The sequence below is a fragment of the Zingiber officinale genome, chromosome 2B, assembly GCF_018446385.1.
Source record: "Zingiber officinale cultivar Zhangliang chromosome 2B, Zo_v1.1, whole genome shotgun sequence".
Lineage (NCBI taxonomy): Eukaryota > Viridiplantae > Streptophyta > Magnoliopsida > Zingiberales > Zingiberaceae > Zingiber > Zingiber officinale.
Window position 1 is genome coordinate 14,325,731 of NC_055989.1, and position 23,901 is coordinate 14,349,631.

At 38.1% G+C, this 23,901-nt stretch overlaps 1 protein-coding gene and 1 pseudogene across 2 annotated transcripts; one reads left to right on the top strand and one right to left on the bottom strand.

Moving 5' to 3' along the window:
- Positions 1 to 17,764: 17,764 nt before the first annotated feature.
- LOC122045360 (E3 ubiquitin-protein ligase RDUF1-like) lies at positions 17,765 to 19,541 on the bottom strand. 2 transcript variants are annotated; one of them, XM_042605553.1, is made up of 2 exons: positions 18,272 to 19,541; positions 17,765 to 18,196 (listed from the first exon to the last, which is right to left on the bottom strand). In XM_042605553.1, the coding sequence occupies exons 1-2, from the start codon at positions 19,282 to 19,284 to the stop codon at positions 18,109 to 18,111; spliced, it is 1,101 nt and encodes a 366-aa protein (XP_042461487.1). In that variant the 5' UTR covers positions 19,285 to 19,541; the 3' UTR covers positions 17,765 to 18,108. The 2 variants fall into 2 exon arrangements, with proteins under 2 accessions (XP_042461487.1, XP_042461486.1); XM_042605552.1 differs by having other exon boundaries at positions 17,765 to 19,541.
- Positions 19,542 to 20,196: 655 nt separating this feature from the next.
- Positions 20,197 to 23,114, top strand: LOC122048163 (annotated as a pseudogene).
- Positions 23,115 to 23,901: the final 787 nt, after the last annotated feature.

The window sequence follows — 23,901 nt, forward strand, 5'->3', positions numbered from 1 at the left end:
CCTAGCTCTATGGCCGGTGCTGGACTTCTCCTTTGGTTTGACGTGAAGCATCGGCCAAATTCCCAAACTGCACTGTTTGGGCCAGCATTCTTGCAAAAGGTAGCAATTCCAAACAGAGATTAGTGGTAACGTGAAGGTAAGATCTCTAAATTAAGAGGTTTGGTGTTGAGGTAAGAGTAGAGGAATTGTTTCATTTGTTGTTGCATACGTAGGTTGAAGCTAGGAAAGGTTAAGAATGAATTGTACTAGAATTTATTTAAGTTTAGGTTGATTTAAATATAGACTTAAATCTAAATGGAATAATTAGGGTTAAGGAAACTAACCCTAATTGAACGTGGAGTTATAATTAATTAGATTAAAATATTGGATTTAATCTAAGCTTCGGGTTAGATCCGATTTATTTAGTTTAGCTAGTTACACTTGGAATTAGCTAAAATTATATGTTTGATATTGCAGGACTTTGATTCGAGACGGTGTCTTGACGAGGGATCTATTTCGGATACGATCCTCTTATTGGAGGCGGGTACTTTGACTTATCTTTCAAGATATTGTCATTTGATATGCATAGTAATATTTAACGAGTAGTAATATTTATGTTCATTTCTGCATTGATATATCATTATCTATTGCCTAAGTATGTTGTATTTATTACTTGCTTTTGCATTCATGTTCCTTCGATTATTTATGTCCTTAAGGTAATGACATACCATGCCTGATTATGTTCAGGACATTGATTTATTTTACCTGACCTGTGTACCTAAGATATTCTATTTGATCCATATACCTTTTTGATACACATTATGTAGAGGCGGATAGGATTAGGATATTTCCATGCTTAGTGTCATGCATCATCTCACATGATTGCATGCTGTGTGATTATTGGCTCCATTATTGTTGAGCACATCGCAGTTACATGGATCTGCACACACAATCACTCATGGGTTAATGGTTTTTATCAGGCAGGGTGTGTTGTAGCAGGGTGCTCTGTCAAGGGCTCCGCCGGTCCATTCATGGGTAGTGTAACGCAGCGTGGTAACAGGACAGGGATCCCTCCTCTGGACTGGCTCAGGGAGATGAGAGCATTGAGCTCTCCCACTTATGATTTAGGGTAAGGAGGATAGGTGTACTTCGACAGCATCTCATCCACTCGGTCACTCAGGAGCAGTGATGGCAGAGTGCACGGTTGTCACAGCCCTACCCACTCGATCTCACCATCGTGTGTGAGACGGCTGATTAGCGTTAGGGGTGACCAGGACATGTTGCATCATATGCATTGACTGCATTTATTATTTGTGTTTGCTGTACTTTATATGCTGCATATTTGGTGGATGCATATGTTTGACATGCATACAGGATGTATGATACTCTCGGTCTGACTACCTTGTTATCCGTATACCCAGGTCCTGGTTAGTACAGATACTCCTGCTCCTTACAGTTTTGCATTTTTTTATATGATATATATCTAGGAGACTGTACGCACATTTATTATTAGTTGTTATTTCTTACTATGCATGTTAGTAGTTATTCGCTGAGGAGTTGACTCACCCCGTTGATATTACTATTTCAGGTTGAGGCTGTCCGGAGGATTTCCAGCCGCTAGTTCCCCCTCCAGATTGCGAGGATTTTCGTTTTGGATCTTTTCTTTGGTTTCTTATTATGTTATCGTCTATGTTTTCAGAATTGTATCTTTTTGGCACTTTAGATCTTGAATGGTCCTTTATTATCGATGGGTTTTCATTTGGTATATCTTCCTACATGCCTGCCCGGACGGCAGAAGAGGTAGGTTTGGATGTATGCTGGTGATTTGAGTTTTATGAGTGTTGTTGAGTAGGATATAAGATTTGAGTTTTATGAGTGTAGTTGAGTAGGATATTTGAGATGATTTCTTTATCATTGCTTAGGTTTAGTTTTTACTATTAAACTGCGTGGGTGCTTGCTTATTTTATATATATATATTCCGGCTGTGTTGGCCGAGGTTTGTGTGGCCCAGAGGGTTTGTAGGTATGTCTCAGATTGTCACCCGTACAGGGGAGATGCTGTCGAAATTTCTTCTGGCAGGGAATCCCCCGGGGTGTGACATTTTCTCATCCATCTTCCATATCTCATAATCATGATGAGCTGATATGGTCAAGAGTATCCGAATGGATTTTAGCATGGCCACAGGTAAGAAAGTTTTATCATAGTCAATGTCTTGCCTTTGATGATAGCATTTCACCACCAACCTTGCATTGTAGGTAATAATATTACCATCCATGTCGGTTTTCTTCTTGAAAACTCATTTGCACCCTATAAGCATAATGCCTTCAGGTAGGTCCACCAAGTTCCAAACTTGGTTTTCGTACATGGAATCTATTTCCGACTTCATGGTTGTAAGCCACTTGTCATTTTTGAACTATTCAGACCCACTTCATAATCAATAGGTTCCTCATCCTCAATGAGTAACACATCATTCGATTCTCTTATAAGAGATCCATATCTCTTAGGAATATTGCATGTCCTACCTAATCTACGAGGAGGTTGTCTTATAATCGGTTGTGATTCTTGACTAGGTATCTCATTAGTGTTTATTAGAGTCTCTTGAACTTCATCAAGTTCAACCTTACTCCCACTTGCTTCTTGTAATGGAAATTCTTTCTCTAGGAAGGTAGTATACCTTGAAACAAACACCTTTTGTTTTAAGGGGTGATAGAATTGGTAACCGTTAGTTTTCTTAGGGCATCCAATAAATAAACACTTATCAGACTTGACATCCAACTTGTCTGATATAGTCCTCTTCACATAAGCAGGACATCCCCATATCTTCAAATAAGATATGAGGGGTTTATTACTAGTCCATATCTCATATGGAGTAGTTGAGATTGTTTTCATCGGGACTTTGTTTAGCAAGTAAATAGCTGTCATGAGTGCATAACCCCAAAAGGTCTTGGGAAGATCTGCACGATCCATCATTGATTTAACCATGTCTAACAAGGTTCGATTACGCCTTTCCGATACACTATTATGTTGTGGTGTATAAGGTGGAGTTCATTGAGACAATATATCATTATCCCTTATATAATCTAGAAACTCTTGACTTAAATATTCACCACCTTGATCGGATTGAAGTATCTTAATATTTTTACCAAGTTGTTTCTCTACTTCACTTCTGAATTCTCTAAACTTTTTAAAGGCTTTAGACTTGTGTTTAATTAGATACACACACCCATAATGAGAGTGATCATCAATGAAAGTAATGAAGTAGCTATAACCTCTTAATGCATGAGTTGTCATTGGTCCACATACATTAGTATGTATGAGTCCAAGTAACTCATCAACTTGTTCACCCTTTCGAGAAAAAGTAACTTTGTCATCTTACCTTTTAAACATGAATCACATGTATTAAATGTATCTAATTCAAATGATTTGAGAACTGTAATCTTTTGTAATTCAGACATGCGTTTCTTGCTTATATGGCCAAGACGACAATGCCACGAGTAAGAGGTTAATTGATTATCTATTCAGGCGCGTTTATTACTCTTTTCGATATTGAGTACGTCACTAGATATATCTAACACATAGATGTCATTACATAATGTTCCAGTGCTGTAAAAAATGCCATTTAAGGTTATATAACAACAATTGTTACTAAAAATTAAATGGAAACCTTTTCTATTTAAGCAAGAAATAGAAACAATGTTCTTTATTAATGCTAGAATTAAATAACAATTATCTAGTTCTAAGACAAGTCCACTAGGAAGTTTTAACAAGTATGTTCTGATGGTGACTACAACAACCTTTGCTCCATTCCCAACTCGCAGACTTGTTTCTTCCTTGACGAGTCTTCTGCTATTGCTTATCCCCTGTATATTATTACATATATATGAGTCACATCCAGTATCCAATATCCAAGTGTCTAAGGAAATAACATGACAATCATAATGAAAATACTTAAAGTGGATGGGGCATCAGATGCCTTATTATTTTTCACGAACTCAAGATAGATCTTACAATTTCTACGTAGTGTTCCATCTTGCCACAATAATGGCATGGACCCTTTTGTGTCGGTTCTACTATCTTGGTCTTTTTGCTCTTCCTTTTAGCCTGATATTTTGGCTTCCTCTTAAAACCTTTCTGGGAGGAGTCTACTACCATCACAGTTTTCTATTCACCCTTAACAGAAGGCTCCACAGTCTTGAGCATATTTATTATCTCAGGGATGGTCAATTCCAAATTGTTCATCCGATAGTTCATCAAAATTGTGAATGCCTTTTCGATAAACTATGTAGAATTAAGTCAATACTTAACTCATGATCCATCGTAAAATTGAGTGATGCTAAACACTCTATGTAGCCATTCATCTTTAATACGTATTGTACTACAAACGAACTCTCCTGCATCTTTGAGCAAAAGAGAAGCTTGGAGACCTCAAACCTTTCGAATCTAGCTTGCTCATCAAATAGCTCACGAAGATGATAGACAATATCATAAGCATCCAAATGCTCATGTTGTTTCTATAATTCAAGAGTCATAGTAGCTAGCATGATGCAACTAGCAAGAATAAAATCATCCTTATATTTCTGAAGGGCCAACAGTTAGTCTGCAGTTGTATCGACATCAAGACTAGTGGGAAGAGGTTGATTAAGGACATAAGCTAGCTTCTCAGCTTTGAGAACAATTCTCAAATTTTGAAACCAGTCCAAGAAGTTTGGCCCATTCAGTTTGTTTGAGTCTAAAATTGAACATAGATTAACATAAGTCATAATTAAATTATTAACCTAGCAATACAAAAATGAGAATGTATAAAAGACATGATTTTATTTATGTAAACAATTTACATAAAAATCCGCTTATTTATCAAATTCAAATACCCTTATTTTGAATTCGAGAGATGGTAGGTTTCTCCAGGTGGGCTGATATTCATTGTAGATAAGAATAACTTTGATTTTGGCCAACAAGTCATTCTTATCTATAGCGGTAAATAATATATTTACCAATTGCATATCACTTATATGCAACTATCACATTATTCTAGCAACTAATTGATCTTCGCATAAATATCAGGTTGTTAACACATTAACAAGTATACATCAAATGCACATCACCCAACTTCAGCTCTATCCACATTGATAATGGCTTTGACATAACAAATCAACGCTTCAAGTTTAAAAATAACCCATTAATCTCAACATGTTTAATTTCAAGTTGAGCTTGACTTTGACTAACAACTCAAACAAGAACTTAAACTCTGGTTCTTACCATATTAACGAAAGGTGCAAGTTTTAATATTGAGTAAGGGATTTATGTCTCATCTACATCATGTAAAATTCTATCTACATGGCATTACACGCATAATATAAATGAAGACATGACACATCATACACATAGCATAAATGATGACATGACACACCACACGCTTGACATAGCATGACACATCATACATATGGTAAGATCTAATCACATCACATGCATGTCAAAATCTAATCATGTCATAATTAATGCATCTACATGTTAAATTTACATATGTTATAATTCTATTTTAGAAATAAAAATATGTTATAAATATGATTTTAATAAATCAAGATTATCTAATAAATCAATTTTCAAATTTAATTAACATATCTTATCTAGAATCTTTCTATAAATTAAGAATTTTTAATTATTTTGGAAATAAATTTCTAAATTAATTTACTAACCATTTAAGAAATAAATAATTAATATTTCTTAATTTATTACATAATAATTTAAATCTCAATTTTTTGTTATTTTTCAAATCTTTCTAAATTTGGTATCTTCTCACAATTTAGGAAAATTTCTAAAAATAGAATATTTTAAGAAATCCAAAAATTCCAGAAAATATTAATTGTATAATTTAATTTAGAATTTTAAAATTTTGGTTTTTTGTGATTTTTTAAATCTTTCCAAATTTGGTATTTCCTAACAATTTAAAATTTTTTCAAAAATATAATATTTTAATAAATCTGAAAATTCCAGAAAATATTAATTTTATAATTTAATTTATAACATCTCATATCTTAATTTTTATTAAAATTTTCATAATTTTTCTATATTTGATATTACCTAACAAATTAAGAAAATTTTCAATAATAGAATATTTCTTAAAATTTCATAAAATTTCAGAAATGATAATTTATAAATTAACAAAATATTTCTAAATTTAATTTTCTGAAATTATATCAGAAACTTTCTAAAAATGGAATTTCCTAACAATTTAGTAAACTTTCCAAAAATAGGAAATCTTAATAATTCCAGAAAAATTCCAAAATTAATTACAAACTATAAAATAATTTTACTATCATGTTGAAGTACAATCAGACTCTGATACCACTGTTGGGATATGCCCGATGCAGTGTGTGTTAAAACATGTTTTGTAAACATACGCAGCGGAAAATAAAATAATAATAATTCCTAAATTATTGTATCACACACACCACACACATACAATGATACAACATGCCAAACATGATCGCATAATTAAATTTTTATGGAAAGTAAATTTACACTAGGCGTACTTTACGAATGATCTATAACGAGAAGGGTATCAATCGTAGCGACGTTGTCGAACTTCGCCTCTATTCATATCCATACCGAGCTCCTCAAGATAACTCCTTGAGTACAAGTCTCTCCTTTGGAAGTTACTAGCCATGAGCGAAGAAGAGAGATCAAGAGGAAGAGAAAGAGAAGCACACAAGTAAGAGATTTCTTCCTTGTGGTGGTCACGACAACAAGGGAAAGGGCTTCCCCTTGTTGGCGGTGGCAAAGAGAGAGGGGAGAGGGAGAGGAGAAGAGAAATTGGGTTAAGGTTTTTAAAAAACCTTACAAGCCAATTAATGATCTCATGTGTATAATTTTCTCTCAACCATATCAATATATATCCCTCATTAATGAGTTGGATTAGAAAGCCCAAATTCAACCCATTATCCCTTAACTAAAAATTAGTCCATTAACCCCTTGGTTTGGTTCACAACTAAACCAAGTTAGTTAATGACTAGTTCATGATTAAATCAAATATGGTCTAACTCTTCCATAAGAGATGTGGTCCATTCATGCTTCCATTGCGACAAATATTTCCATATTTGTCTTATATATGGTCCAACTAAATATTTATCTCTTGATCTAAGAATCTTATTCTTTAACTTGTTTTAAGTCTTTTAAAGACTTGTTAGTGTATATGACCCAATAGGTTTTCAGTTTATCTTAGTCGTCTATAATTAATTACTTAATTATAGAACGATCATGAGTGGCACCTAGTAGTACATCATGATTCCCAATTAGCTGGAAAATTATAGTTGATCTTAGAATTAATTCTAAACCCTTCAGCAGCTACAGTGAGTCGTGCCTCGTTCCTTTCACTCGTCTTATACCCACTTGGTTCAGGACATGGTCTATGTGTCTTGTCCCCAATAGCCTGACTACGTCACACCTAGCCCAAGTAATACTTCCTCATTCCGAGAATTCAAATTATGTGTACAAGAGTCTCGCACTCTTAACATGTGATGCTTTGGCCAAAGGCTTTGAGTAATAATTCTAATGAGTGGTCGTAGGGTATACGTCTCCTCGCAAGGAGCGGTGAATCCTTTGTGGGTTATCCAAATACCTTCGGGCACTTCAACTTGTATCCAATCTTCCTGGCTCCACACCTCAATGAGATGCTTGCTTAAGATGTCAAAGTATAAGTCTCTATGACCAAAATGACTTATATACCTCAAGTCGAAGGAAACTTATACTCATGCTACAGTAAGAGCTTCACAGACATATTTATATATATGTAGAGAACAATATGAAGTCTTACAACGAGTCACTCCAATGAACTAATTACCATAACCAGCATCCACGTTTAACTCTCGACATCCCAATATCTCCAGCCAGTGAGAAAATAGCTGCTTGGCCGAACCAAGGAGTATAACCCGTGCTAGTCTTACAAAATTGATGGTGTCTGAATACATTAATTCGATGACTAGAGAAATTTTAATATATTCATAATTACACATGTAGAGATAATTACTAGTTCTGATCCAATTACAAATTCTCTCATGCTATGAATTATATTACAGTCATTCAGTAAATGAGTTTAAGACAATCAAACATATAATATGCACTCAAATAGTGAATCTATACTTATCAAATAAATAATAAAAATCATAAGGCTATTATCTTAGGACATCCCTCAAATTCTAGCATAGGAGGCATAGTGTTTGAATCTTGTGAGAAGGTGAAATCCTTAAGAGAAAAGAGGGAAAAAGGGAGAATCGGCAAGGGAGGTGCCTCTATTCTTGTTGGTGGCGGTGTGAACAGAGGCGATATATCGCTTATGTGAATTTATGATTTTAGGACTGGAGGTGCCTCCGTTGAAGGAGGCGCCTCAGTTGGTTTTAAAGGAGGCACCTCTATTGGTATGAGGCGTCTCATTTGGCTTTGAGTAGGAAAGTTACCGCCTTAGTGGGAGGCACCTTGCTTGAGGTACCTCTGACGGGTTGATTTCACAAATTTAATTAAGTTTACCATTTCAAACTATTTTGATATTTTTTAACTTAAGTTTACTTAACGTTTAAGTTTATAAAATTAGGTTTTAAGGATAAAATAATTTTAAATTTATTTTTAAATTTTAATTGACAAAATATTAAAGTGTTTTAATAATTTATATTTTGAAAATAATTAAGTTAAATGATTTTTTTTTGAAAAATGATTTTTAATTTTTTTTACATATTTTAGAAATAATTTTAAAAATATTATTTAAAAAAAATAATTTTAATTAAACTTTTACTTAAGCTTAATTAGTTTTAATTAAATTTAATTAAATGTTAATTTAAGTTTGAGTTTAATTTGATTTAAAGTTTTAATCTTTTATTCATCTCATCTGGTCTAAGTGTTCAACCAAGGTATTTCTATAGTTTTTTTAGATGAGTTAGTTAGGTTTTGAAGATGATTTGACTTTGTGTTAGATTCAGATTTTAACCGTCAGTTAATTAAATGCACATTTCTAAAATTGGTTTCCAGGTAGTGGTGAGGCAAAGAGATCTTCTTGGGTATCGGGCAACAACCACTTTCTAAAATAAAGTCATTATTAGAAATTAGATATTTAATTTTCCTATTAATAAACCTTGGTCTAACTAGTGTAGGATGTGGTGAGGTAACTTTGGTTAGTTCCACTTAGCTAAGCTTACCAACAAGGGTATGCCTTACCCCACTTGACTCCCTAGACCAAGATTCCCTAATGTACTATCATCTCGCCTCTCCTTGGTACTAGGGTGGACAAAAGTCAAATTATCTTTTTAGTCTTGTCCTAATTACCTAACTGGGTAGACTATTGTTTTAGAGGTGCCATCTAATTTGGTGCCTCTCCTTAAATCATAGAATTTTTGTTTATTATTTATATAATAAATTTTACTTTTTGGTACATAGTATTGATTCAGTTCTACTTGCTTAGTCAAATAAACTTTTGAAACCTAAGTTTTAGTTAGTTTCTTATTTTGAGTTATTAATAAGATAAAGATTTTATTTGTTGATCTGAATTTTTATCTAATTCTAGATCTATTGTAAATAACCCTTTATGATCCAAGTATCATATTCAGGTACTTGAATCTAGTTGTGAACTTTTCTAATAATTCTTTTAAATTTTCAACTTCACCCTTAAAGTTGAAATTTTCTTCTTCATGTTTTGCAAGTTGAGTTGAATTTCCAGATTGAACTAGTTTAGTTGTTTGATTTAAGTTTAGTTGTTCCTTGAGGTATTGGTTTTCCTTAAGGATCACATTTAATTGAGTTTCGGGTTTTCTTAGTTTTCTATTTAAACAAGAAATAATTTTAAAGAATTTAGAGGTAAGTTGAGATTCAACCTCATTGGAATCTTCGAAAATGGATACAAATCTGTGGCTAGATTCGCTTTCAAACTCACATTCTTCGTCTTGTTCGTTGTCCGATTTGGTTATGGTAACTATCAACGCGAGGTAGTTCTGATTTGGTTCATGGTTGTCTGATTCGTAGGATGACTTGTTCAAAGTGGCTTGAAAAGCCTTCTTCTTCTTTAGTTTCTTAGACTGGTCTTGATTTGGACACTCATGCTTATAATGTCCTTTCTTGTTGCAGCCATAGCATGTGACGTTTGCTTTGGTGGATGTATACTTGACCATTTTTTGCAGGTCCTTCTTGGATAAGTCCTTAATTTTCCTTTTAAATATCTTCCTTACTAAGTTCACTAGGTATTCTTCTTAATCTGAGTCCGAGTCAGACTTAGTCTCTGGTTCATGTTGAGTTATGGTCTTAATTGTTGGTGCAATACCCCTTAGGTCAAGGTTGACCTGGTTGACCAAGTTTGAGTCTTGGTGTGGGTTTCGATGTTTGACAATATATTGGGTTTAGATGATATGGACAATGCAGGTGCAGTTGTTCATTTGGGGAGATTGTTGATACAATTCCCGTTTGGTCAAGGTTGACCAGTTGAGATGTGAAGGAGAGTCAAGTAGGTCATGGTTGACCGGATACTTGATTGGAAAGTTCTGGTGAGTGAAGCCAGGCAAAAGTAAAGTCCTAGTGAGTGAAGCTAGGCAAAAGGAAAGTCCTAGTGAGTGAAGCTAGGCAGAAGGAAAGTCCTGGTAAGTGAAGCCAGACAAAAGTAAAGTCCTAGTGAGTGAAGCTAGGCAGAAGGAAAGTCCTGGTGAGTGAAGCCAGGCAAAAGTAAAGTCCTAGTGAGTGAAGCTAGGCAGAAGGAAAGTCCTAGTGAGTGAAGCTAGGCAGAAGGAAAGTCCTGGTGAGTGAAGCCAGGCAGAAGTAAAGTCCTGGTGAGTGAAGCCAGGTAGAAGAAAATCCTAGTGAGTGAAGCTAGGTGAAAGTCCTGGTGAGTGAAGCCAGGCAGTTGGAAAGTCCTAGTGAGTGAAGCTAGGCAAATAGAAATCCTAGTGAGTGAAGTTAAGTGAAAGTTCTGGTGAGTGAAGCTAGGCAAGGGAAATCCAGATGGGTCAAGGTTGACCAGACATCTGGTGGAAGTCCAAGTAAGTCAAAGGGATTGATTGGATACTTGGCACAGGGAAATTCAGATGGGTCAAGATTGACCAGACATCTGGTGGAAGTCCAAGTATGTCAAAGGGATTGACCGGATACTTGGCACGAGGAGAAAAGTCCAAGTGGGTCAAAGGGATTGACCGGACACTTGGTGAGGGAGTCCTAGCAGGTCAAGGGAGACCAGATGCTAGGCATGATGTACCAACAGGTCAAGGTTGACCGGATGTTGGTTTGGGGGGCTTGTGACTTGGTTTTGGGCAAAAACCAGCAGCTGGATCGATCAGCTGATCGATTGGCTGGAGCCTAATCAATCGGCCGATCAATTGGGGAGTCCCCGCGATAAGCCTTCGTCCCAATCGATCAGTGGATCGATTGAGAGGCAGTCGCGAGCGCACAGAAGCCTGCTGGATCGATCGGTTGATCGATCCAGAGGTCCCAATCGATCAGTGGATCGATTAGGAAGCTGCGAGTTGTCGCGATAAGCCCTGGATCGATCGGCCGATCGATCCAGGCAAATTCCCAGAGCACAAAGGCGCTCTGGATCGATCGGTTGATCGATCCAAAGCCTCCCCGATCGATTGGGAGCAATCCAATCGATCGGGATCCGACCGTTGGCGCAGATAAAGGTCGTTGGCATGCGTCTTCTTCGGTAGACTTTGCACTGTTCACTCCAGATCCTCGACAGCAACTCCACAGCTCTCTCTAAGCTCCAGATCGCCAGTTCTTGAAGGTTCTTGGAGGCTCTTCCAAGTCAAGAGGCGGATCAAAAGCAAGAAGAAGAAAGCTAGGGTTAGGGTTTCTTGTATTCATTGTAAGCTTTGCTTATACTTTTGTTCCCTTTTCTTTCTTTCTGTATTGAGAGTCTTGTAGGGCTTCTCCGCCTTCGGTAGTTATCGAAAAGGAGTGTTTATTAGTGGAGGTGTGTGTGTGTGTGTGCGTGGATCCTTGGGCTAGTCACCTCTTGTGAGGTGGATACCAAGTAAAATCCATTTGTTAGCGCTGTTGTAGTTGTTTCTTGTATTTCTGCTGCATATCTTTGAAGAAACAAGCAACGTCGAGCACCTAGCACGCGCCGAGCTATTCACCCCCCCCCCCCCTCTAGCTACATTTCGGTCCCAACATTAACTTCTTTTAAGGAACTTGCAAGAAGAGCAATACCTTTCTTAGACTTTTTGGAGTTTGTTTGTTTGTGTAGTTCTAGTTCACAGAATAATTTATCTAATTTTAACTTGGATACATTTCTAGAAACTTTATAGGCATCTACTATCAATGCTCACAGTGCATTATGGGGAAATGAGTTTAGGGTATACCTTATGATGTCTTGGTTCTCCATCTGATGGTCGATCATGTGGAGTCTGTTGAGGATGTCCTTAATCCTCACGTGTAGTTGGCTCATCGTCTCTCTGTCCTGTATTTTAATATTAAATAAATTATTTAAGAGGAGGTCATATTTCATTACCTTAGCATCATTTGTTCCTTCTTGTAGTTCAACGAGTTCCCATAGCACTTTTGCATTCTCGTGCGGGCCAACATGGTTCAGTTCTTCCTTTGTGAGTTTGCACTAGATTGTGTTTATTGGCTTCGAGTCGACTTGTACTTTCTTCTTTATTTCCGAATTCCACTTTAGCAGGGCAAGTGGAATTCCACTGTTGTCATTGATCGGGGTTGTATATCCTCTTCGGATGCTAAACCATTGGTCGATGTCGATCTTTAAGTACACTTCCATCTGCTTCTTCTAATACAGAAAGTCATCCCTGTTTAGGGGAGGGAGACGAGCAGTGTTGTATCCTTCGATTTGGGCCATCTAATTCTGAAAGCTCAAACTTTTACAGAAAATTCCAAACTAAGTCTTGGGATAAGTAGTATGGAAGAATAATAGTAAAGAGAAAAGTCTCGAGTGGTGTTGCACCAATTTTGAAAAAAAAAATACAAGCGAAAAAATTAATTAAAAGGGGTGATTGCATCGATTCTGATTATTAACAAAAAGACTGAAATCACAAAAAATTACTTTAATGGCTGTTAAACCAATTTAGAGTGACCCTGCTCTGATACCAATTGTAGGATCAATGGACGCACATGAGAGCAGGGGTGAATCATGTGCTAAAACTTTTTGTAGAATGAAAGTATGCAGCGTAAAATTAATTTTGAGTGATTGAAAGACAAGAACACAAGTCGATTACTTGATTCAGAGCTTTCGACGACTCCTATTCTAAGATCCACGATCTCTTAGACCGTATAAATGGACAATTCACTATACTTCTCTTCTAGAAAACCACTGAAAGAGTAAATTGAATACACAAGATCAGAGAAAGTGTAACAACTCTACACTTTCTTTAAACAATAATTAAAGAATTAACAATAAATTTGTTACTCAACACTTTTTGTAGATCACCGGATTGGGCTCGGGTGTTGGGCGGAGGAGTGTCTTAGCAAAACAGCAGAGTGTTGGCGCGAAGACGGAGCAGCAGAATGGGCGTTGTAGCGTATAACAAAGTTGTACTTTGGCTGCAACTCGACACTATCTTTTATAGATGATCTGAGGCGCCTCCTTCCCTTTGAGGCACCTCCGGTTGATATGATCCTCACCGAAAATAGCTGCTCTTATTCACACGAAGGTGCCTCGACTCACCGAGGCTTTATCCTTCAAGGTCGCAATCCTTATCTGCACAGTGAGGCACCTCCTTCCACCTGAGGTGCCTCCACGCCTTCTACACTGAGCCACTAAGGCACCTCCAGCGCAGAGGCTTCGACCAACTGTTCTGAGACTTCTTTTGCTTCCAACTCCTACATAGACATATTAGTGCACAGAAAAATAATAGAACCTGTAAAATAGAGTTTGCACCATTTATAAGCATTATTAATTAGATCATATCCTTCATATCAAGATTTAGTCTTGGTCTCAGCTTAGACTTCTAAAATAGATCTAAACTAGACCAGCACCAAACGTCCTTAATTGGGATTCATTCTCACTATATCACTCTCTTCTAGTCACTTACCTCATTTATCATGCAGAATCGCTTGATTTTTCTTTGACCCACCAGATCTTCCTGCCAATTGTCAGGTCCATAAATCTAACTGGATTTCGGCCCGCTATCAGATCTCGTGGGCCTAACTGGACTTCATGCCAGATATCAGATTCTCCAGACTTATCTGGACTTCCCACCAGCTATCAGGTCCAACAAACTTAACTAAATTTCAACCTGATGATATCCTCTGGACCAATCAGGTCCTCCAAACATCAACACAATATAACCTTAATCATTTTTCATACATAAAAAACTAAGTTAGATTATTAATACCAACTGTACTAACATTCAGCATACGCAGACTCACGTCGATTAAATGTACATTACAAATTCAAGCTTATCTCTTAGGACTGTAATCAAGCAACCCTCAAAAAGTGTAATCGTCAATGGCATGAATCATCATGTGGTAGATTTACAATATGGAGCTAGGGCCGAATCCCGATGAAGTCATTAAAAAATACCTTCCCACATAGAAATCTAATTGACATCTAATTTACTTCCTTCCAATAAAATGGAACAGCCATATTGGGGCTGTAAGATGATGAATTTTACCTTTTGCAACATGTGAATGACATGAGTCACTGAAGCATAATGACAGTGAAGAAAAGACTAATTTATTTATAAATTAGTAGTTCACTTATCATAGCAAAATGTAATTATATTTACTCCAGATGTCCTTTATATATGTTTTCTTGAAAGAAGGTAAATTATGAGATCAGATCATCAAATTAGCTAGGGGATGAGAGAAGTATTTTCTTCTCTTGAATTAATTGTTCAATCATTGTAACAAAAAGATGATTATACTCATCTCAAATACCTTTCACGGACCACCATCCTCAAATTATGTGAAGAAATATAAATCACAAAATATAATAATTGACAAGTTAAACATAGTTGGTAGAATCATGATCTCATGCATAATTGATTTGGGATCAAGATCAAATCAGTAAAATCAATCAAGATTTGGGATAGGTAGGATACCTATTAATTTAGCAAAATATCAAAAAAAAAAAAAAAAAAAAAAAAATAGAAACCAAAACTCATAATTTTAGAAAAAGAATGAAAGAAAAGATTGTCAAAACTCACAAATATCAACTATATAAATATTTTAAATTATCTCAAAATTATAACGATGTATAAGATAAAAAAAACTCTAATACAATGATAAAAATTATTTGAAATATTCAAAATAATTTCAAACGATATTTTTTTAACATAAAACTAGGTGATTATAGATTACACCCAATAATAAATATAAATTTTTTAATAAATTTTGATTTGATATATTGTACACTTCCTAATTTAATCTGAATAAAAAATTATAATATTTCAAAGTATAAAATGATAGATCATAAAATCATACAGATCCCAATGATCATGTATACGATCCCAATGATCTTGTTTCGATTTCACTAAAAAACCAATTCCAATTAATCCCAGATCAATTTAGTACTTCTGGGTGATCCTACAATCCAGATAGTGATTTTACAAACAATCGTTCAACCTTTATCATTGGCCTCGGAGAGCTAGATTTTATATACAATTATTGCAGCAGGCATCACATTTAAAATAAAGAAAAATGAAAGTACAGAGCATGAAAGGATTCTAGCAGAATATCCAATGCCATCTTTAGAGAGCTACGAGGCGATGTTTCATCCATAAACCCAAGCTATGGGCTACTGTTTTTATTGATTAAAGAATATGATGGCAATCAGCTAAGTTTGTGCAGGAAAAATATATTAAGAATGGATCTTATCTTGGTCATATTACAATGAAGACAAGCAGCCGCTCCAAAACATTGTGTTGGAACTACAAGCAAGGACAAAAACTAGCATAAGCAATCAAACCAAACATGAATTCTATAGAGAAAGATGCATTGAATGATTTGACCAAAGTAATGCAAAAAAAAGGGGCACCAAGCATAAAGTATCATGTTGAAGAACCACATGGAGAGGAACATTTGTAGTCATATTCCAGTGAGCACACCATCAGTGGGAGATAGTGCAAAGAATCATGTTTCCACCAGTGAACTCGAGCATGAGCACAAGGCTCCATATAGATCCAGATGTCCAACCAATCATTTTATATGTCTTTATAGGGCAAATAGTCAATGAAATTGTTCATGTTCAATTTGCTTAAAAAATAAAAGTAGACGGTCAGAATATAGAACCTCTGAAAAATACTTGGGAAAAAAGAAGTTCAATGCACATTGTTCTTCAACATAGAAAGGAGAATCATTTTCACACTCGACCAATATCAAATCTTTACCTTGTGAAAAAGATACTTTTTGTTGTCTCTGCTGGAGGCCTTGAAATCTGTAATTTCCTGTTGCTCTAGCTCTCTATATTCCCAGTGACAATAGCATGCTACTGATTCAAAATTTCCATCATTATATGAGCAGCCTCCTTTGCAGCTTAAGCACAACAAACTAACAGTCAAGAGATAACTCTTGAAAATTAAACCAAACTTGTTGCAACAGACAGAGGCCAATCAATCCCTTAAATGACGAGAAAAGGGACAAGAGAGTATTAAAAACCAACAAAGTGACGAGGAGCAACCACCGGCCTTCAGCCTGCTAATACTATATCTGCATAAATATTTGGATAGAAAAGCTTCAACATTGCTTCAAGAAGGTCCCACCAACAAGAAAAGGAAGAAAGAGTTTGTCATGCAGGCAACTCTACACAAGCAAAGGCCAATGGCTGATGAGAATGTACCATTAGGTAGATTCCATAGCATGCCAGAGAAAATCTCAACCAAGACGAGAACAAAAAATCATAGGCTGATAGATTTGTGTTTATACAATTGATTGACAAGAAGTTACAGAATATGACAAGAAAAATGGAACTATGAACCTTTTAGTGTGACTCAGCAACCTACAATAACGACGACTTCAAGGTAAAATATTCAACATCTTGAATTACACAAATTATAAAATTCAAACACAAGTAAAAGACAAATTATAGAAGAAATTGTGCGATGCAATCTCAGAACATGATATGAAATACAAATATCACCTGTAGAGTTAAAATGACATGGCATGCCAAGCTTGAAGCTTTGATAACTAGGATTAAGATTTAGAAACCGAAACACAACAAGATAATAAGGTTTCTTCAAATAGGGGAACTTCATCTTTTGCTAACAATGCTAAAAGGTTCATCAGGAGATGAAAACAGCAATCAGTTATTATCAATGCAATAGATACATTATGGATGGTTAAGACGTTCCACAGTTGGCTATTATTTCTTTAACACAAAATCCTAAATCAAGTAGATGAATCTTAGTTCTGAGGTCATGGTTATAAATTTGGAAAGCTAAATTATGCAAATCATTCACCAGATAAGAGCGTCTTAAAAGATAAGGAACGAATTCAGCTTTACACCACTGACTAAACCAATTTTATATGTGTAGAATAGCATTGTTTCTACAATCCATATGATGTTAGAATCAACTGAAACCAGAAAAAATAAAGACATTATTTATTAACATTGTAGCAAAAGGTGATTACGCTCAGACGTCCCTCACAACCTATCCTTATGTGAAGGGAGGTAAATCACAAAGTCAGCTTATGCTGACCGCTAAGTGATTAGAGGGTGGGAGAAGTTTCCCTGAGTGCATGCGCTCGCCGGGATTTGATCTCTGCCAATTATCTATTAACATGATATACTACAAGTCATGGTTCTCAGATAAAAAACATGAGATAAACACTGATGATAGTAGTTTCCATGTAAACCACAATTCCATTTTGGAACAAATAAAACAAATGCATATATGGAATTTTTTTTCTCTTCTAAAGTGAACACATACAAGTAGATAATATTGAATGGCTAACCTAAAACAATACAAAGCCTCTTCTGTGACTATAAGAGCAATAGAGGCTGTGAAGTGTGATTGGGGATAGATAATAGAAGATGCTACATTTTTTTAGGTTGTTCCTATTCACAGTGGAACTACATGTAGTGGGCAAACCATCAGCTAGCCATATGTTGTACAAACATTTTCCATTCTTCTTGCAGGATTAGTACTGCAGTTTCGTAGAAGCACCAAACTGGAGAAAAGGTTCATCTTCCTAAATTAGTTCTCATAATTACCATCTTGCTGCATTGACAGTTCCATCATTTGATGCCCAACTTGAACTACGTCTTCTTGATCTCCTATTGAAAATGGAAGATCGCCTGTATCTAACAGAAAGGTTTGAGGAAGACTGGGAATTGGAATTTAACCTTGATGAAGATAATGGAGTAGAAGACCTCAAACGCCTGAAGAATGAAAACATATTGCGGAGGGTCCGGCCAATTCCTCCACGATGATGCGACCGGTTCTCTCTCGTGGACCATGCTATCCTTCTTGGTGCCCCATTAGTATTGAATCTGCCATCCATCTCTGTGTAAACGGTTGGAAACTCCCTTTCAGCAGCTCTCCTGTCACCTGTGAATCTTCCTACAGCAAACCCACCTCCCGGAAGTCTCCATATGGTAAGCCCAACCATCTCGTCCTCGTTCCCAGCCATGGAAGCATCTTCGTCCCCATCTGGTTGCTGCACATCCGTTGGCATTTCCTGTCGGCAAACAGGACAGGAATTTCTCAGCGAGAGCCAAGGCAAGATGCAATCGTGATGGTAGATATGCTTGCAGGGCATTTCGCGCGCCTCAGCTCCAAGCTCGAAAGGGTCTTTGCAGACGGCGCAATAGAATTCCAGGGCAACATGACGGTCAGCAATTTCGACCATGGGCATAGACTCGATGGCAGCCTTTGAAGCAGGCGGGTGATCAAACCCATACCTGCTGCCTATTTCATTGGTCTCAATCCGAGTAAGGTGATCGAGAATCCTCTCAAACCCAGAGCTCATCAAGAAATTAGACATGCTTTCCGGCAAGGGACGGAGGTCTGATCCTGTACCTTCGTAGTAGTATAGTTCGAAGCTGTTGGTGGTGGCCCGATCCGTATCGGTTCGTGCGCCTTCACGAGGACCGGGGAGGACGATGACGGGGTTGAAGGGAGAACGGTCGCTAGTGGACGGGCGGCTGTTACTACGGAACCTAATCTCTGAGGGCCGGCTAGGCCGCCCATCGGCGGCGGCAGAGTCGACCACGGCGGAGGGGACCCGTCCTCGACGAATCTCGTCGGCAGTCAAAGAGGACGAGTGAAATAGGCTAGGCACATCCACAAAACCGCCGCCGCAGTCCGGGCAGACGCCAGCGTCCTGCCAAACGGAGATGAAGCGACAGCAGCGGTGGCACCATTGCGGCGACGACCTCTCCATGCTCCTGGACGCAGTATCCACCAACAGGAATTCCACCGCAGCAACAACGAAGGAAGAAGATCCTTACAGAAGATCCAGGTTTGAGCCCAAAGACAAACCGATCTGGAATTGATGCCCTAAAAATCGAATCTTTCCCAGCCAGAAAGAATGGAAACTTACAAATCCACCGAAGAAATCAAAATCAAAGCTCAATTTGCATTTCTAAACTGAAGATTTGGAGGTTTCTGCAGGCAGAGGGAGGATGTTAAGGTAGCTGGAAAGCGAGAAAGGGAAGGGGAGGTTTTAAGCGGTCGACGAAGCTTCAATGGCGGACGCTTGTTCGATTGACGGCGTCATCGAACGGTCATCGGACACTAGTGATTTCGTTAACGTTCGATGGACGGCGCTGATAAACATTAGATCAGGCCGGATAAAACTGAACCAGATCACGTTGAGCCGGAACCGTCGGTCGGTGTGAAGAGTTGTCGGCCGGGTCGATCTCATTTAAATAGTCCGGTCGGCCGGAAGAGCTTATAATTACAGAAAAAGTCCTTAAGGTAAATGATTGGACAGGCTGACCCACTGGGCAGTGGCCCTTGCACAATTTCGAGTACAATTATTGAAGAGATAGAAATTTGAATAAGAAAAAGAAAAAAAAAAAAGGGAGAGGCAAATAAAACATGCTTTTAAGAGTCTTCGTAAGAAGATTGTTTTAAAATTTAAATTCACAAATGATATTCCAATAAGAAAATTTATGTGAGAATTTATATTTGATAAATAAATAATTTAAAATATTTTTTGAAAAATTATAGAATGATGCCATTAATCTTCTTTAAAATTTAGGACACTTGTGCATTGTTGGATCCATCCAAATTGCTCCTCCATTGTAGGTCATTGACCTTCCGCCGCTATACTTCCTCCGCCTTGGCATCCATGGAAGCTCAGCAGTGTCACCCTCCGGTGTCGCCACTTTCGCCTCCTCCGTCCTCGGCAGGGCCACTCAACCTCGAGGTCACCGTTGTCTCCGCCAAGCACCTCAAGAATGTCAACTAGCGCAGCGGCGATCTCAAGCCTTACGTCGTCACCTACATCGATCCCGATCGTCGCGCTGCAACAAGCTCGATGACGTCGGCTCCACTTGCCCCGTCTAGAACGAGCGCCTCGCCCTCTCTCTTCCGCTTTCATCTCCGGAAACCCTCCTTTTCCTCACCCTCGATGTCTTCCACTCCAGACCCTCAGAGACGCTCAAACCCCTTGTCGGCACCGCCCACTCTCCGCTCAAGGAGCTTCTATGACTCGAGGCCTTCGCGACCTACGCTTCCAGAGGCGGCAACAGTGGCTTCCCACCTTCCCTGATCCGGACCCTCAACCTGCGGCGTCCTTCGGGCCGCCCTCAAGGAAAGATCAGGATCAAGCTGACCTTACGAGAGCAGCCCTCTCTCCCACCAGAACCCAATCCCAGTATCCACTTCCCTCCTCTACCTCCTTCTTCTGGCAATTTTTACTCGAACACTATTAACATTTCGAGTCGCAAAAATCACTTTTTGCGTTGCGGAAACCCCGAAGCTAGCCACGGATCCGTGCGACAATATATAAAATAATCTTGTGCATGTTTGTCTACACTAGATCTACCTTAGATCTACATGAAAAGAGCGTTACCCTTGTAGCGATGCCCTTCGCTTATCACGCTCGTCCAAAGGTTGTCGGATCTCATAGAGTGTCAAGTGAACACTCCTCTACACGTATCCACACGGACAAAAAGGTGGAGAGAACAACTTAGAATGTGCTAGCACCCTTGAAAAGTCTCGGCAATGGAGGATGAGAGGGAGAGAAAAACTAAAGAGGAAGAAGAAGAAGTGAATGAGCACACCATGCAATTCATTCACACATCTAAAGTGGTCGGCCACTTAATGGAGGTTTAATACCTCCATGGAACACCAAGAGTCATGGCTCTTAGTCTTCCTCATGAGGTGGCACACAATGATGTAGCCTTGATGATGTGGAACATCATCATTGGCCGCCCCCATGCCAAGTCACAATAAGGTGGCATTTGGTTAAGTCAAACTTGACCCTTCATCTTCCCTCTCAAGTCAAGTCAAACTTGACCTTTTTATCTCCCATGGTTGATCAAACCTAACCTTTGATTCAAGTCAATTTAATTTAATGAATCTCTATTCATTGAATTAAATTGACTCAATGAATCATAGTCAAAATTAGACTTATTTAACACATGAATCAAATTGAGTCCAACTCAATTAATCTAATTTGGATTACTCTTAATCTAATTTGATTCATCATATGAACCTAATACTCTTGGTCCATCATATGAACTTAATCTCCATCTAATTGCCCTTTGTGTGTAACCTATAGGTTCTTGTAACGTTGGCAATGCTCCTAAACTCATTTAGAAACATAAGTAATGAGCGGTATCTAGCAACATATCATTACTACCCAAGTTACAAGAATGTTGAGATCCAATATCATCTTTGTGACTACTAATTGTGACTCTCACAATATGTGACAATGTCCTTCTATCCTTGACATTTAACTTGATCAATTGAGACACAGACCGTGTCATCCTCTAATCAATTTATGTCTTGAACTCCAAGTAGACTCACTCTAATCAAATGAGCTTAATATCTCATATTGACTCATTTGGGTATGACCATGCACTTAGTGGTCTCACTCTATCAAGAACCATGATGTTACTCCCGTCATATATGAGGGATAGATCTCATCTACATCACTCATATCCCTCCGCATAATTTGTTACATACCAAGTAGTCGCCTTTATAGTCCACCCATTTACGGGTGACATTTGACGAAGCCAAAGTATGAAACTCCTTATGTAGGGAACCATGGTGACTTCAGGTTGAAGGACTGATAGTCATACTAATAGTCACATGAGAAAGTATATGACACTCATATAATGATCCATGATACTTTCTCATGGCGGGTCATCAGTATACATTTTTCAATGCATACTCATGTGTCGACTTAATATCTAATATCCATGACTTGTGAGATCAAGTCATCGAGTTGACCTACATGCTAGTCTCAGCGCATTAACATTGGCCCTGAATATTAATACTTGACTAGGAATGATTAAGAGTAGTGTTCTCTATATCATCTCACTATTAATTCAATCAATCAATTGATATAGATAAGAACCTTTCACTCAAGGACACTATTATACTTAGTTATTTGACACCAATACAAGTAAATATAATAACCATAAAGAAATACCTTTATATATATAGGAATATGACACATCGAGTCCATAAAACAATTATCACATAATTGACTATATGGCTCTCACTGACAAACACCCTCGTCATTTTCTTCTCCTTCGCCCTCTCCTCCTCATCATGCTGCTAGAGATTATCGTGCCTTCTCTCCTCCGCCCCCTTCTCTCTCTCTTTATGGCTATCTTCCCCCAGCCCCAACCCCAGCCTTACCCTTATGGAAGCTACTTCGCTTCCTTCTCATCTAGACACTACTCCCCTGCTTCTTCCACCTACTATTCTACCCCACCGTCTCCTCCCCCTGCTCCAGCCCCAGCCCCAGCCCCAGCCCCAATCCAACCATACTACGACCGGGCATCTGGTTATGGTGCCCCATCAGCGCCTACCAGCTACTTAACTGGGTCTTCCACTTATGATAATAATCCAAAAGGAGGCTCAGGCAAAATTGGAACTGTGACAGGATTGGTAGTCGGGTCGGTGGATGGAACTGCTGGAGGTTTGGTACTCGAGGAAAGACTGAAACATGAGGAGGAGAAGATCCCAAACAGAGTGCAGAACGATTACTCAGCGAGAGGTGATTACACTAACTATCGTGCTGATTACTAAATGACTTCACTCTCCAGTTTACAACATTTTCCTCTTGATTGGCGAGGACTTGGTACTGGAACAGGCGCACAGATGAATAAAGGCACTACTTCAGTGTTAATGGTTTGATCTCTCTTGCACTTATCTATATGTTTTCTTCATGATTAATTTCAGTGAACTACAGCCAAAGGTATGAATGTGAAGCTTGTAATTAATAGCATGGTTGCTGATGTCTTTGTTGTTGATCTTGGATCAGTGTTGTTGAATTTCCGGTTACTAACTGGATATCGTGTCTCCTATTATTCTCCTTAAATATTATAGCTTAATGCATTTTGTGTGGGAGATATTGCCGGAGATACAAGAATTTGTTCCGAATTGAACTTAAAATCTTAAGCTGTTAGCCTATGCTGATTAGGCAGATCTAGACTTTCAGAGTTTGAGTGGGATGTTGTTCAAATGCACCTGTATGGTCCCAAGTGCTCCGAGATCTGAGTGATTAAGTGCTTCCCGAGTTGGGACACAGAGTGCCCAAGCTACCAAGTGGAGTCGGGAAGTTGAGTACCCAAATTGTCAAGTGAAGTTGGAACGTTGAGTACTCAAGATGTTGAGTGCAGTCGGGACGCCATCGAGTCAATGTGTTGCTCGACTACCAAGTTGGCTAAATCTGAGTGGGTCACCACTGCTTGAGCACCAAGGCGGGAGGCCAATCACCTGACTGTCGAGTCTGAATAGGTCGTCCAGTTGGGAAAAGGAGACGTTGAGGTCTGTGTTTGACACAGTTTTTGTTAAAATAAATCCGTCCCCTTCG